This window comes from Coffea eugenioides, chromosome 2 (assembly GCF_003713205.1).
Source record: "Coffea eugenioides isolate CCC68of chromosome 2, Ceug_1.0, whole genome shotgun sequence".
In the NCBI taxonomy this organism is placed as follows: domain Eukaryota; kingdom Viridiplantae; phylum Streptophyta; class Magnoliopsida; order Gentianales; family Rubiaceae; genus Coffea; species Coffea eugenioides.
Window position 1 is genome coordinate 31,247,674 of NC_040036.1, and position 14,808 is coordinate 31,262,481.

The 14,808-nt window shown below is 37.1% G+C and overlaps 3 protein-coding genes across 3 annotated transcripts; 1 reads left to right on the forward strand and 2 right to left on the reverse strand.

Annotated features, from left to right (window-relative positions):
- The first annotated feature begins 1,072 nt into the window (after window positions 1-1,072).
- On the forward strand, window positions 1,073-2,665 carry LOC113761049 (DNA damage-repair/toleration protein DRT100-like). Its single transcript, XM_027303863.1, has one exon. The coding sequence runs from the start codon at window positions 1,302-1,304 to the stop codon at window positions 2,400-2,402; it is 1,101 nt and encodes a 366-aa protein (XP_027159664.1). The 5' UTR covers window positions 1,073-1,301; the 3' UTR covers window positions 2,403-2,665.
- A 1,888-nt stretch (window positions 2,666-4,553) lies between these two features.
- LOC113763431 (protein gamma response 1-like) lies at window positions 4,554-7,748 on the reverse strand. Its single transcript, XM_027307247.1, has 3 exons — window positions 7,667-7,748; window positions 5,630-7,049; window positions 4,554-5,407 (listed from the first exon to the last, which is right to left on the reverse strand). Exons 2-3 carry the CDS (start codon window positions 7,038-7,040, stop codon window positions 4,716-4,718), a joined length of 2,103 nt encoding a protein of 700 aa, XP_027163048.1. The 5' UTR covers window positions 7,041-7,049; window positions 7,667-7,748; the 3' UTR covers window positions 4,554-4,715.
- A 2,130-nt stretch (window positions 7,749-9,878) lies between these two features.
- On the reverse strand, window positions 9,879-11,839 carry LOC113759472. The gene is made up of 4 exons (XM_027302050.1): window positions 10,892-11,839; window positions 10,490-10,638; window positions 10,073-10,287; window positions 9,879-9,970 (listed from the first exon to the last, which is right to left on the reverse strand). Exons 1-4 carry the CDS (start codon window positions 11,837-11,839, stop codon window positions 9,879-9,881), a joined length of 1,404 nt encoding a protein of 467 aa, XP_027157851.1.
- Window positions 11,840-14,808: the final 2,969 nt, after the last annotated feature.

Sequence of the window (14,808 nt, forward strand, 5' to 3'; positions counted from 1 at the left end):
TCTGGTTTGTGATGGTCGATGTATAATTGAAATAAAGTTTAAGGACTGTTTTAGTTTTAGCATAATAGTCGAGGGACTATATTGGCCAATTTCTCAATTATATCCCTTGATTAAAAAAGTTGATCAGGAAGGTAGATGCAAAATGAGGTTTACAACGGACATAAGCCAATTCCGAGTAGATTCCATTGAAGCTTGAATGTATATATATGTATTAGGACTTACCATGTGCAAACCAAATCTTGAATAATTGCTCTTGAAATTAATCTTCTTAGTGAACATGCTAGAGAACAAATTAGGCCAGCTTAGCATAACAAAATTCTTCAAAATCAGGGATACATATTCACTTTACATTTGACAAAATTGTGATAAAACTTGTAAACAATTAACGTCACTAAAACATCTATCTAAGATACTAAGAATCCCAAACTTGATTCTGATGGCGATGGATCATCAATCATCAAGCTCATTAATTATAAGGAACATCTTCTTATTTGGCTTTATTAGACTAATATCGTCAATGTACTTTGGATTTTAAAAGAGACTGATAAGGAGGTTGCTCATTATTTAACTCATCATGCAAAAACTGTCAATTTTTTCGAATCGATGTCAAATTTTCCTCTAAATTTTGTCAAACAAATCGCGTTGAATGATTTCTAACAATCTCATTAATAAATTACTTTGTTTTATTAAAAAAATCACTAAAACATAACTTTTAACAATTGAAAGTATCATTTATGCCCTGTACTTAGCTTGCTAGCTACCTCAACTTCTTTTTTTTTTTTCGCAACGATAGAAGTCGTATAACTTAATCTAGTATAATTTGAAGAGAAGGAGAAGGGAACTCGATGTGAATAGAGACTTCGTTGAAAAAAGTCAATTAAAATTACCACATAAAATGGCAATTGGTTCCTTGACCTCTCACCTCCGCCAAGACTGGTGGTGACCACCAGCCAAAGGCCTAGTGGCTGCTAGCTACCTCAACTTCAAATCCCAAGTTCCCAAATCCCAACTGGAATTCCACCCCACTTCCAGGGGCATCCTCATCCACCTCGACTTGTATATATAACCATGCATACATTCACACTTCTTACTACCCCAAAAGTTCCCATCTCCTCAGTTCCCACTCAACTCATAAAACCCACTAGGCCATTACACTCTCCATTATTACACGCACAACACACAGTCTCACAGACCCTCACAAGTCCCAATATCACTGCAAAACAACACACAGTCACACACTGCATTTCGGCTTTTCTTCAGACCATACAAAGAAGAGCTCAAAACAACAACTGAAAGCAAACATGGGGAGAATGAAAGTTTCCTTGGCCGCCTTAGTAACATTGGCTTTTTGTTTTTCCGCTAATGCCTGCCCGCCTGGGGATCGGGCAGCATTATTAGCTTTTAAAGCTGCCCTCAACGAGCCTTACTTGGGCATCTTCAATTCTTGGACGGGCACCGACTGCTGCACCAACTGGTACGGTGTCAGCTGTGACCCTGACCGACGGGTCGCCGACATTGTCCTCCGGGGAGAATCCGAGGACCCCATCTTTGAGAAAGCCGGCCGGTCCGGTTACATGTCAGGTGAAATAGCAGCTTCTGTTTGTCAACTCGACCGGCTCACCACCCTCGTCGTCGCAGACTGGAAGGCAATCGCGGGGGAAATCCCGGCTTGCATTCCGTCCTCGTTACCCATTCTCAGAATCTTCGACATAGTTGGAAACCAGATCTCCGGCAAGATTCCGGCCGACATAGGCTCACTGGGTCGACTAACTGTTCTCAACCTCGCCGACAACAAGCTCACCGGTGCGATTCCGCCGTCGATTGTCAACCTCGGGAGCGTCATGCATCTCGACCTCAGCAACAACAAACTCACAGGAGAAATCCCCGCTGACGTCGGAAAACTAACCATGATGAGCAGGGCACTGTTGAGCCGTAACCAGCTCACCGGTTCAATCCCCATCTCATTTGCTAACATTTACAGGCTGGCCGACATTGATCTATCCATGAACCGGATCTCCGGTTCGATCCCGGCTCAACTCGGAACAATGCCGGTTCTGTCAACCCTTAATCTAGACAGCAATCGACTATCCGGAAGCATACCGACGAGCTTATTAAGCAGTGCCGGGTTAAACGTTTTAAACATCAGCCGAAACAGTTTGGAGGGCAATTTACCCGACGTTTTTGGACCGAAAACTTATTTTACGGTCCTTGATTTATCGTATAACCAATTGCGCGGTTCAATTCCTAAATCACTATCATCGGCTAAGTACATTGGGCACTTGGATTTGAGTTATAATCACCTTTGCGGACCGATTCCGGTTGGCTCACCTTTTGATCACCTTGAGGCCTCTTCATTTGCTAATAACGATTGCTTATGTGGATCACCACTACGTACTTGTTAATTGAATCTAAATCATGGGGATTAGTAGTAAGTTGTAATTAACCGAAAATGTCGGTTGGTTATTACTGCTGCTTGCTTGTGTGATATTTCTTCGTAACGATCTATAAGGATAAACCCTTTTTTTTTTTTGTTTTTTAAAGTGTGTAATCTCAATTGTGCATTGTTTATAAGAGTGCATCGGTTGCATGCAAGTGTAAAATGCGTGCGAACTTCTGTACGAGAATCAAATCTATCTATTGTAAAGAAAGGGATTCTGTTTTTGCATGTGTTTTTGTATAGTGACACTAGCTGGCTTTACTGGCACTTTCGTCCATGAAATTATGTGATTGAATCATGAGTTTATGATAAAGGTTATGGAGCGTTCGTGATTTTGATGGCATAGTTCTTTGGTCACAATGGGAATCATTGCGGTGGTGAATTGGTGATTTGGTGTTGATGAAAGCGTTGACAAATATGTGCATAAAGTGATCACGCCAGCGTTATTTGTAGGTCAATGGGAGAGGTGGAGATTGATTTGCCTGCTCCATTATTATTATTATTTTTTGAAGCAGCCTTTGAAGGGGGTGAAAAACTTTGGCTAAAGAAGAAAGGGAAAAATCCTTGGCTACAGAAGCTCTTTTTTCATTCGGCAAAATATGGTCACATTAATTATTTTCCTTCTGAAAAAAAAAAAGAAAAGAATTGCAGCATTTGAGAGTTAGATAACGCAGCTGTCCTGTAGACAGTTTAGGATCTGTTGCATAAATATTAGTAGTATTAATTTGGTTGGTGAAACATGCATGAGAGATTCAATGCGCAGAGCATTAAAAAATATGATGGTACAACAAATTTTGGGGGAAGCAGCAAACAGAGGTCAAGTTCTTGCCAGGGCAATGCATGTTCCTAATTTCCAATCCCATGTGACCTGCCCATACATCAACTGTTTTTATATATCCTTCATGGTCCCACTACATTTTGTTTCTTTCCAAATAGGATAAAACAGGTCGGTAAACTTTAGCTCAGCTAATACAGTGACAGACTGATAGTGAAGAGCCAGTGGATGCATTCATGATTCAAGCAATGCAAAAGGGGATCCGTTTCCAACATTTATAGTGACAATTCCAGACCAAAATAGCCAATTTCAATGTTGTGCAATAGAAAGTGAAATTTGAGAGAATTTGGGAGGCCTTACTTTAGATTGTGGTTGTTAGCAGAAAAATTTTGATGTTTTGTGTAAATACATTTCTCAATCAACTTTTCACCTCAAATACATAAGTTCAGCATAATTTTCTAAGTACTTTTTGTTTTCAGTTGAGTTCTCTTCCATCCTATTTTATTTTCTTCTTGTTCACATTCCCCTGTACAGATGGCTACAATCAGTTAAATGTTTGTAACTTTTAGCTGCAACTAGCTATTATCTTGTCTGTCAAACAGAGCAAATGTCAACTCGTTCTAAAATGGTTTTAGACTCTTAAGAAAGCTGCAGTCAGGTAAGTTCTTGCTTCGCGTTTAGCCACACAACGAAAGGAATTGAGCAGCTTCTAAAGGTTGATGGCCACTTCGGAGTGTCTAGCCTATTCATTCGTATTTTGCGGACTCAAAGGATTTGTTTACTGTTCAAGGTTTCGGGGTAAACTTCAGCTGTTTCAAATAATTGTAATCACTCCAAGGAGGATCAGGAGAAAAGAAGCAAAATTAATTTGAGGCAAATATAGAAAGGATTATCTCTAATGTATAGATCAATGAAAGATTTTGTCAACATTCTTAGTCATCCACTTAAAATACTAAAATAGGGGCGACCTTTTCAGTATCCTGGACTTTTCATGCATTCTAAAATTCGGTTTTTTACCTCAAGAACCCTGTGTCAGATCAGTTGGCCCTAACAAGGAGTGTTTTCAGTTATCTAGCCCTCATACTGACTATCATTGGGGAGGAGCACACTGCTTCACAGAGAATTCTTTACATGATAAGGATATTAGAAGGAAATAGCAGGGCCGTTTTAAGGTACAATATTTTTGCAAGCACCGAGTTCACGAGTTCCCAGTTGCCATCTTTGTTGTGTCAGCTTATTGACTTGGAGAGTCTAGAATTTGATGCTATTAAAAGTCGATGCATGAACAACTGTTGCACTTTGGACAATACAGATGTTATTTATTGAAGATTATATGTTTAAATTTCTGTATCTGTTCTCAATTGACCCAAAGCTTAATCATGAAAAGAGGATATGTTGTGCCTTCAACTAGCCCTTCCAATTTTCAGACAAGTCATCAATAAGAGTGAAACCAAAGTGTGATTTTTTCATGACCAGTTTGAAATGCACATCAGCACATCAAACTCACATCTCTGACTCAAACCCTATGTTCCAGAATCCTTCAGGAGTCAGAGGAGGAGCATACCTGTAACGATGTCTTGAAACTCCATCATGATGCTCACACCGCATGTTTTGTCCATTGCCATTCCCCTCCTTACATTCATTGGGAAGAACAGCATCATAGAACTTTTTGCATTGCTTGCATTCAATTCCTTTCAGGTTTTCCCTCACAGTTTTCTTTCTTACTGGTTCCACAAACTTGAAATTTGATGTTCCAGGCCTCTGAGGTGGGATTTGACACTTTTCACGGTCAACATTCATGTCTTCTGTCTCGTCATCAGAGCTGTTGAATTCTATGTCTTTTTGAGCTGGTTCTGGAGGATTACAAATTTGATCCTTAATGGCATTGCCTAAGTCTCCTCTAATTTTCTCCAAGGGGGTATCAAGAAAATCATCATGGAGATCAGGTCCAAGTTTACTCTGGTTAGACCTCGTATTTCTCCAATAAGACACAGGACGTTTTGTTCCAGCTGGTGGGCAAGATTTTACACTGGCAAAGGTTTTTGGTTGGATAGAAGTTCTTGACCTAGAAGGGGAGACAGAGTTTGATCTTTGATTTAACTGGACTTCCTTGTCATTCTTCAACTCTTCTCCCTCACCTTTCCTTCTTTCTGCTTCACCACTAACACCAGAGGCATTTGGACCTTTGTTGACGTCTATATTGCCAGATACCAAGAGTTAAATGAGGATAAGTGCATACTAATTCCCAAAAGGGGCCAGGAGGGGGAGGGGAGGATGTAAAAAACAAGAAAGCTAAGCATATCACAGTCATTAACTGTTTGTAGAGTCATCTGGATGATGTTCTGTGGCACAATCATCATAAAACAGTGGAACATTTAGAAGATTTCAGCACTAGGGATAGAGAAGAAAGGACTTACCAACCGAAGTTAATGGGCTATGATTCAGCCCCAAGGTGTCACTCTGATCTTCCATTCTATTTTGGGGCAGCGCATTTTCTGTAGTAAGACCATACTTTGAACACAAAAAGTTGTACTGAGATTTGAGATTCTTATAAGCAACAATGACTTCCTTTCGTTTCTGCTTTTCAGACATTAACTGGGAGTCTTTTGCTTCAATCTGCTGAAGTAACTTCCCGTGTAATTCCATTTCTTCTGAGGACCCCTGGCTTCCCTCTTGCAGATTGGGTTGATGCATATCAACCTTCTCTTCTGGGCCTCTTCCTAGTTTCTCCAGAAGCTGTCGCTTCTCCTTCACAAGCTCTTCAAAATCCTTCTGTATTTTCAACTTTTCAAAATTGTATGAATCAATCTGCTGCATCAGCTGTTCTTGCAAAATTCTTCCTTCTTCCACTTCATCATTTTTCTTTCCTATCTCCTTCTCTAGAAAATTTATATCATTCTGTAAATTTACTAGTCTTGTGGCGAGTAGCCTTTTCTCCTTCTCATATTCGTTCAATTGCTGCTCATGCTCCATTATTTCCGAGGCCTGTGATTCGACCTTTTTCAGGAGATTCTCCCGCACTTTTCTTCCCTTTTCAATTTCCTCATTCTTTTTTCTCAGTTCCTCCTGAAGCTCGTCAATCTTCCCATTCATAATCCCAAATCTTCTAATAATTAAATCTGCATCTCCTTGGTGATCTGTCAACTGTTCCTCTTCTTTATCCATCATTAGGGAAGTATTTGATCGAACCATTTGGAGAAGTGTAAGCTGTAATCCCATTGCAGCATCAAATTCCCTAGTCTTGTTTGCTAGCTCTGATTTCAAACCCTTGACTTCCCTCTCCAGATATGTGTGCTCTGTAAATAGCTTCCAACGTTTGTCATCAAGTTCTTTCAGCTCCTTGTCTCTGTCTTCCACCAGCTTCTCTGCGACATTATACAAATCATGCCACTGTTTCACTTCTACCTGCAATGCGCCTACATCTTTAGTCTTCTGTTGCAGGTCTTCTTGGAGACTGCGAATACTATCTGGAGACAAGCCAATACTAGCAAATTCTTCCCTCTCCAACTTCAGAGAGCTGATTTCAGCACAAAACTGTTGCTTTTCGAGCTGAAGCTTTCCAATTTGAAGTAGCAGATCTTTTTCTCTCTCTTTGCAAGCATTTTCCGCAGATTCTCTGGCTTCAGAATACAACCTCTGAAGGGTCTTAGATTTTGCCTGAAAATGCGGATAAATTTGACTGCAAAATACATATTCAATCTGGGAAATCCTATCTTTAGCTTCCTGAATTGTGGCAACCAGAATAGTACTGAGCCCTGATATATACTTGAACTCCATGCTGTCATCAGTAGACCCTAATTGTGGTGACTTCTGCAAATTCCCATCCATCTACCAAATCTAAAAGAATCTAACCAAATTTAGCAGCTGATAATTATTCCAAATAAACATTACTCTAAAAAGAATTAGTTCCTGGAAGTAATTATTAGCATGAATATCCACCAGATTCCTATCATAAAACTCATAGAGCTAACCAGTAACATAATTCTCTGCAAAATTTCGGCAACTGTACTCTTACTTAAAATCCACTACGAATAAAATGATTAGCGAACAAAAACATCCCAAATTAATCCGTAAGTACAACAAAACCTTGATTTATTCAACTTCTTCTGCACAACAAAACCCAATCTTCAGGAACAACAAGACCTTGATTTAATTAACTCGTGAATTTAGTTTATAGTTTCAGTTCAAATTGAACAAGCAGGGATAAGTGGAATCTATGCACAAATTATGCACCAAAACTGCAGAGAAATCAATCCATTTCACCTCGACACAGTTTTTCTGAATCAAAAAATTGCTTCAATTTACTAATTAAGAACTAAATCTGATTCCAATTGTACAGAAAAACGCATTTAAATATCAACGATGAACCGAATGCAAAACTGAATTTCTACTAGTGTGTGTTGTGTGTGTGTGCTCGTGAGTGTGAGAGACAGAGAGAAGCAGAGAACTGAAACCTTGAGCCGGAGGAAGAAGCACGTACGACGTCGTTTTTTAGCTTATGAAAGAGAGTGAAAGGAAGAGTACAGGAGAAGCTTGTTTGGAGTAGGTATACACTCCTCCGAAAGCAAGAAGAGTGTCAGAGAAGATTTGAGGCAAAAGCGCGCCAAAGATAAATAGTCAACGCGGGACGAATTATTTTCAAAATTATTCTTTTTTTTTTTTGGTTTTCACGAGATTAGCTAGTGGGCTTGGGACTTGAATAGCACAAGTTTGCATGACTTATCCAGTAAGTTTGGTTGGGCCCATGGACAAAAATGTGTTTCAATCTTTATATTGTATTTCTATATGTTGGTTATTGAATGCCTTCATAATTATTTTGCTGTTTGTGCTTGTTCAATGAGGATAGGATATGGAATATATTTACACTAGTGGAAAGAAACGTTACAAATAACAATTATAAATTTAAGAATGCGTTTGGATTGCAAGTTTTTCAAAAAAAAAAAAAAATTGGAATATTTCCTCTAAGACATTTTTTTAATTATTATTTTACTTCACATACATCATAGGGCTATAATATATATATATATATATATATATATATATATTTATAAACTTTCAGAAACTCCAATCTAAATGGGCTTTAAGTATTTTTGTAAGTTCGGGCATAGGTGCCTTATGGTAATTAAAACTTTTTGTTATTCTTATTTTTTAAGGTCATTAAAAGTTGCTAATATAATACCTTTTTTCTTATTAATTTGTTGTTTCATTTTATGGTGTATTTTTTTGAGTATAAGCTGGAGGGTTCGAATTTGAAACCTTTTAATCACATTCCCTCCCCTCCGACCATCTAACCCAGCCTCCCACCCTCCCCCAATTTTATGTTATACTTTATCTCTCTACGTAAGTTGATAAGTTAAAGCTATACTTTTTTCTCTTATAGGAGTTGTTGTAATTACATTAACCATACATTCAGCTTTCATGCATAAATTGGATTTTCACTATCAGCATATTGGCCATTAGAAGGGAGAGACCATGAAAAAAATTTAAACTCCAGAATTTGTGTGATGAAAACACATTTGGAATTGCAAGAGAAAACTGATTCGTAAAAGTCTTATTAGCAAACTTAAGAAAGAGGAAAGAAGAAAGAGGAAATCAACTCCTCAAGATTAAATTTAGCCTCCTAGACTATCAATTACAGGGTTTTAAATTCTGTCACAATAGTGCAATAGCCATAATTTGGCGAGCCTTTTATGTGAAGTTAAAAAAAAAAAAAAAAAAGAGTACACTTGATGCTATCAATTGCTTAAATTGATCCTTTTGCATCAATTTTTTTTTCCCCGAAAACGATAGATGTTTGTATTGATATGTCTAAACTTTATATAGTATTTGAGCAACGGCTCAACCAACTTTACAGAAATGTAACCCAACACTTAAAGAGTGACAAAAATTCTTTCCTAAACTTTTGCATCAATCACCCAACCATCAATTGTATAAGAAGACAGTGTCCCAAATTTGATACTTATTTGGGTTTTTAGTTAAGGGGAAAAAAAAAATAGATCACTGGTTTGGCAGTTGGCACTTAGGGATTATTCTAAAATGGGCAATTTGTAAACTTACAACAGAGGAAAATTGTTTGTTGTCATTTGAGTCTTAATAGGCCAGCCAAAATTTATCCGTTATAACCTCAAATAACTACCTATTTTGCAAGAAACTAAAAAGTGCTAGTTTTTGCAACTGACAGTTTAGGAGGCGAAATACAATGACCAAAAATTTAGGTGGATTATTGAAATTAACCTGGGAAAAAAAAAATCAATGTTGTCATTAAGCATTGATCTCTTGTTCCATAATGGCATAATGCATGTAAACTTTACATTTGCTTATATTAGGAAATCAGAACAGTAAAAGGCATGTCATATGCACTCTGATTAGCCTATCAATTGAATAGATCATACCAAGTTTCTTGAAAAACATTTACTATATATTCATCAGGCTAGGTACGATCACCAGCAGAAAATTTAGACCCAAAAGAGGGAAATAAAGAAAGAAGAATAACCAGCAGAATACTACTCAGATTCAGCACATTTATATGCTCAGACAACCTAGTCTTGAACAGTCATCGGTTTACTAACTTGCTGAATCCTTGTTTGCCTCATTATTTTGACGGTTCATTCAACAAAATTAACCACTCATATTTGCTGTATTTGTCCTTTCTCCCCACAATCTGAACTATCCATTTAGGAAGACTTTAAAGTTGGTGTCATTCAATTGGAATACAAGGGATCCAGCAAGGGATGATCCAGATGAGTCTGCAGATGTCACTGAACAGCAAAATTTGTGAAGATAGGCAAGCATGAACGATTCCTAAATCCAGAACATATACATCCGCTTTACTGATCAATTGAAGAAGCTGAATCTCTGACCCGCTTTAACTTTCTTATATACATCCATTGCTTGCTTCACCATTTCATCTTGGGCAAGAATTTTAGCTCTTCTTTCACAAGATGGATGAGTTGAGAATGCATCTTCATCTGAACCATACAGGCTATGCCACCATCTTACCATTGGAGCATATCGAGGGTCGTAGCCAGCTGCAGCCATTAGCATCATTCCAATATGATCTGCTTCGAGCTCATCCCTTTGAAAGAAGAAACAAAGACAGAAGTCCTCTTTTATGGTTGCTATGGAGTTGATGAGGCATAAAAGTGCAGAATCAAATAAGAAAAGGGAAAAAATGACAAGTTCACTGATCTGAACCATGAGAGCATTGCAACACTGATGCGATATAGCAATAACCTCTCTCACTGTAATATAGCAGAGTGTTTGCAAGAACGACTTACCTCCTTGAGAGGAAAGAGTAAATCAAAGCCCACAACAATCCAATTGGTAGGATACCAACATGACGGAGAAAAGGCGAAACTAGAAGGACATAAAGCCATAAGCCCCTCATGAAAAGTTCTGCTTTATGGTGTGCCAATCCGTGTCCTACCTGTTATAATCGGAAAAGCAATATATATCACCGCAAATTCTTTGTTTTGCTTGTTTCACCATAATAAAAATGGAAAATAGTTCCAACTGAATAACAAGGGTACACAACCAAATTATTGGGCATAACTAAATAGGATACCATCCAATCAGCAAGTCAATTTGTAAGCAAGAGAGACAATCAACTTGTATATGAGTATAACATATAGAGAGAGTGGTAAATCAAAAAGTATTCAACGCAAACAGCCATTCCGCACCTCATGCGACAGGCTAGTTGCTATAACAGCGTCAATAAACGCATCAAAGGAGTCTGCATCTTTGATCATCCTTCTACCTTCTTCGCTCCCTGCCAATGTTAGCACCCCAGTGTAAAATACAATCTTTCCATCAGAAAGATACTCAGCATTATGAAAATCAGAATCAACCAGCATCACTTCCCAATTCATTCCTTCCACATGCTTAGTACCATATCTTATCCCAAATCTTCCATCCCTTCTTTGTGGGCTGATCTCCTTCTGACCATCATCAGATTGAACAGCCATGCTAAAATGATCACAATCAATTTTCTCAGGAGAGTAAATAGAAGCATGGTAGTCATGTTGGAGCCCCAAACCATCATACATTCCTTCAAGTATCTTTCCTAAAATCTTCCCCACTCGAACACCTTCTGGGCTTGTTGGGGAGAGTATTGTTCCCCTGTATTCCCTTTGATAGTTCTCCCATTTTACCCTGTCGAAGAACTTTGACAGTAAGTCAGTACTTAGCACCAGATGAACTCTATCAGAACAAGGAACCACCTGCAAACTACCAAAGATCATAACAAAGACCACACATTTACCCACAGATCTCATACGAATCCTAAGCCATTCCCGAAAGGGAGAAGAGGGTTCTTCATCATTACTAGCTTGGGAAGAGTAACACATTCTTCTTCTTCCATTACTTCCAAGTAGTACTAAAGTTGTATTATTGCCAGTCCTAAATGATTTCTTAACATTTTTCAAGCCAAGCCCAGATAAAGATGTAAACCTTGAATATTTTCTTACAGGCATTATGATGGACTTCTCTATTTGAAGTCTTTGCTGTTGCTGATGACGCAGAAACCTGAACTCGGTAAAGAAAGCTGCATTTTGGTTGAAAGTTGGAAGCTTTTTCTGGGTTGTGCTGAGGAAATTTGGGAGCTTTGATCTGAAATGCGAGAAACCCATTCTGCTACAAACAACTATAATTTTCAGGAAGGAATAGCAAGGCCTCAGGTCCGAGCTACATTTCTTTTGTATCAGGGTTTAATGCGCAGAGGATAAAAGGGTTTTAGAGTTGCCTACATCTAGCTCAACAAGAAGGGAAAAAACACAAAGGACTTTTACATAGTTGTCTGCCAATAAACTACACGAGAATGGTTCCAAGAAAGAAGGGTTCGTATGATCGTATCAATCGCGTTTGCAGTTCGCATCCGTTTACCCGAAAATGTTATTTGCATTCCCATTTTTTTTTATTTACACTTTCACTGTCATTTCTATAATATAATTTTTATTTATTAAATCATATGATAAAATAAACGATTAAGGTGCAAATAACCAAAAATAGAGTGTAAATAACGTTTCATTGCAGGAAAATGTAAAACGGGGGATGTATTAATGTTGTTTATGTTAGGCAGTTCATATTGCACGACGTAATCCACATAGGAGGTGGTGCATGTTGATGCTATTGAAACTGTTGATATACTACTATAGTACTAGCCCAAAAAACTATTTATACACTATTAATTTTCTTGTATGGAACTTATAGTTTATACTGCCATATAACTCAAGTTTGAGTCGGTTGTAGGAACTCGTGTAATCTTCATATTTAATGCCTATAATTTATAGGTGGCAAATCAACTCATTTAATTAAATTTATTCATACTCGCTCATGAATAGATGGGTATGAGTATCTTAAATTTTTTCATATGGGTATAAATGTGTTACCCAATTATACCCATTTATTAAATGGGTATTATTGGATAACCCATCAAATCCAATTAACCTATTTAAAATTGTCTTTCCTCAAGTCTACTCTCTTTCCCCACCCTTTTTTTTTTTCAAATTTTTTATTTTGTCATGATGTTAACTACTTTTGTTTCATTATTATTATTATTTGTTGGTTTTGTCTTATCATTTTATTTTCTCTTTGTTTGTTAACTTGCTTCTTTTTCAACGTTACCAATTTATAATAAGTTTTTACCGCTTTTCCTATCTTTCCAAAATGAAATATTAAATTTATACATGAAAAAAATGTTAGGAGTTCAAAATTTTTGGATTAAGTTTTTATGTTAACTTTTATAGTACTTAGTTCAAATTTTTATATTCTTATTATTCAATTATTAAATAGCATGTAATTTTGAGACATAAAGTACGGATAGGAAAAAAATTGATAATTAGGCTTATTGAACATTATAAGTAAATATTTAAAACTAATGATGGGTGAAAAGGGCGGTATAAATTGATAATTTAGTTTGCAAAAACGAATTTAAATGAGTTTACAAAAGTTAAAATAAATGGGTTATAAATGGGTAATTGGGTTACCCAATTCATTTTTTGACTTACTCATTTATACCCATCTCATTAAATGGATATAAATGGGTTGACTCACTTATACCCATTACTCATTTTACCCAATCCAAACCCGCCCAAGTCATCCATTTTGACACCTCTAGTTGACCGGGAATGGAAAAGAAAAGATTTGACTCTCTAGAGAGTCTTAATTGAGGTTCTGATTCTACTTACCCAAACGTGTGGGGTGTAATTGTTCATCTTGCATTCAACTGGGTACCGTAGCAGCTGAATTCGTTTAGCCTGCATTGCTATAGAACTATCTTCCTCAATTTTTTTGGTTTGTATAACTTTTGGAAAGAACGAGATTTGTAATTTTTTTTTTTTTTGGTGTCGAGTTGATAAAAACTGTCATTCTTCCAATCACAAAAGTGGATCACAAAAAATGTTGCTTAGCTATTTGAAATCCATTATGAAGATGAAGATGTTCTATTCCAATTTGCAGCCTGGGAAGAATTGTGGAACATTCTTCTATTTCCATTACTGCCGCTACTAAAATAGTGGTGTTGGAAAATGCTAGTTTCCATCCCTAAACTTTTGATCATGAACACATTTCGTTCTCAAATTTTTTGGCGTAATATATTTAGTATCTAAACTATCAATTTTTAACCAATTTCATCCTCAAATGAGAATTTAATCAATTTGAACAGAAATTAGAGACTTGATGAGTATGACCCCGTTAAGTAAAAAGTCTTGCACAATTTAAAATCAGCAAAATAGAATGGCTATCTTCACTCTTTCAACTCCAATATCTTTCTTCCCAACTCCAATTTCCGTTCAAATTGATTCATTTCCCATTTGAGGAAAAAATTGGTCAAAAATTCATAGTTCAAATACTAAATGTGTTATACCAGAAAGCTTGAGAATGAAATATGTACATAGCTCAAAGTTTAGGGATGAAAATTGGTATTTTCGCTGGTAGTATTAGCATGAGTTGATACATTTACATTTTTCAGACCATGCTCGGAGGAAATTAGGGAATGAAGTTGTACCGTCGTTTGTAAGTCGGAAGCCGTTTGGTTCTGGTGAGAAAACATGGGAGCTTTCTACCCAAAAAAGGAGAAAACTCGGGAGCTTTAATCTGAAACAAAAGGAGCCGATTATGGGATGTGACCAGTAAATGAAAAGAATTTCTTCTTAGCCAACATTGATCTGTTGTCTACATATATTCTTGATCCTTTAGGGAGGATTATAAATGGCTCTGTTTCGCACATACGTTTCCAGTGATTAAGAAAGGCATGCCAAAGGTTTTTGGAGTCTTAATCTGGCTAGCTTGAGAAGAAAAAAGATACATCAGACTATTACCAGAGGCTAAGGCAGAAATGGAAGAGAATTGCTCGGTCATTGAATAATCTTTAACCCAATGGCACAAGGTTTAGAAACAAATACGAAATAAGGTGGATTTCTGTTTATCTAGACCGTTAGACATTTACCAAAACCGAAGCAAAAAGAACAACTTTTGCTCCTTCACTTTTATTCGGTTATTTCAACCAGCCAAACATTCTACAAGTACAGCCAAATGCCCTTTAAACTTTAAGTGTCTGGAGACCAAAACAATGAACTTTCAACTATAATAGATCATCATA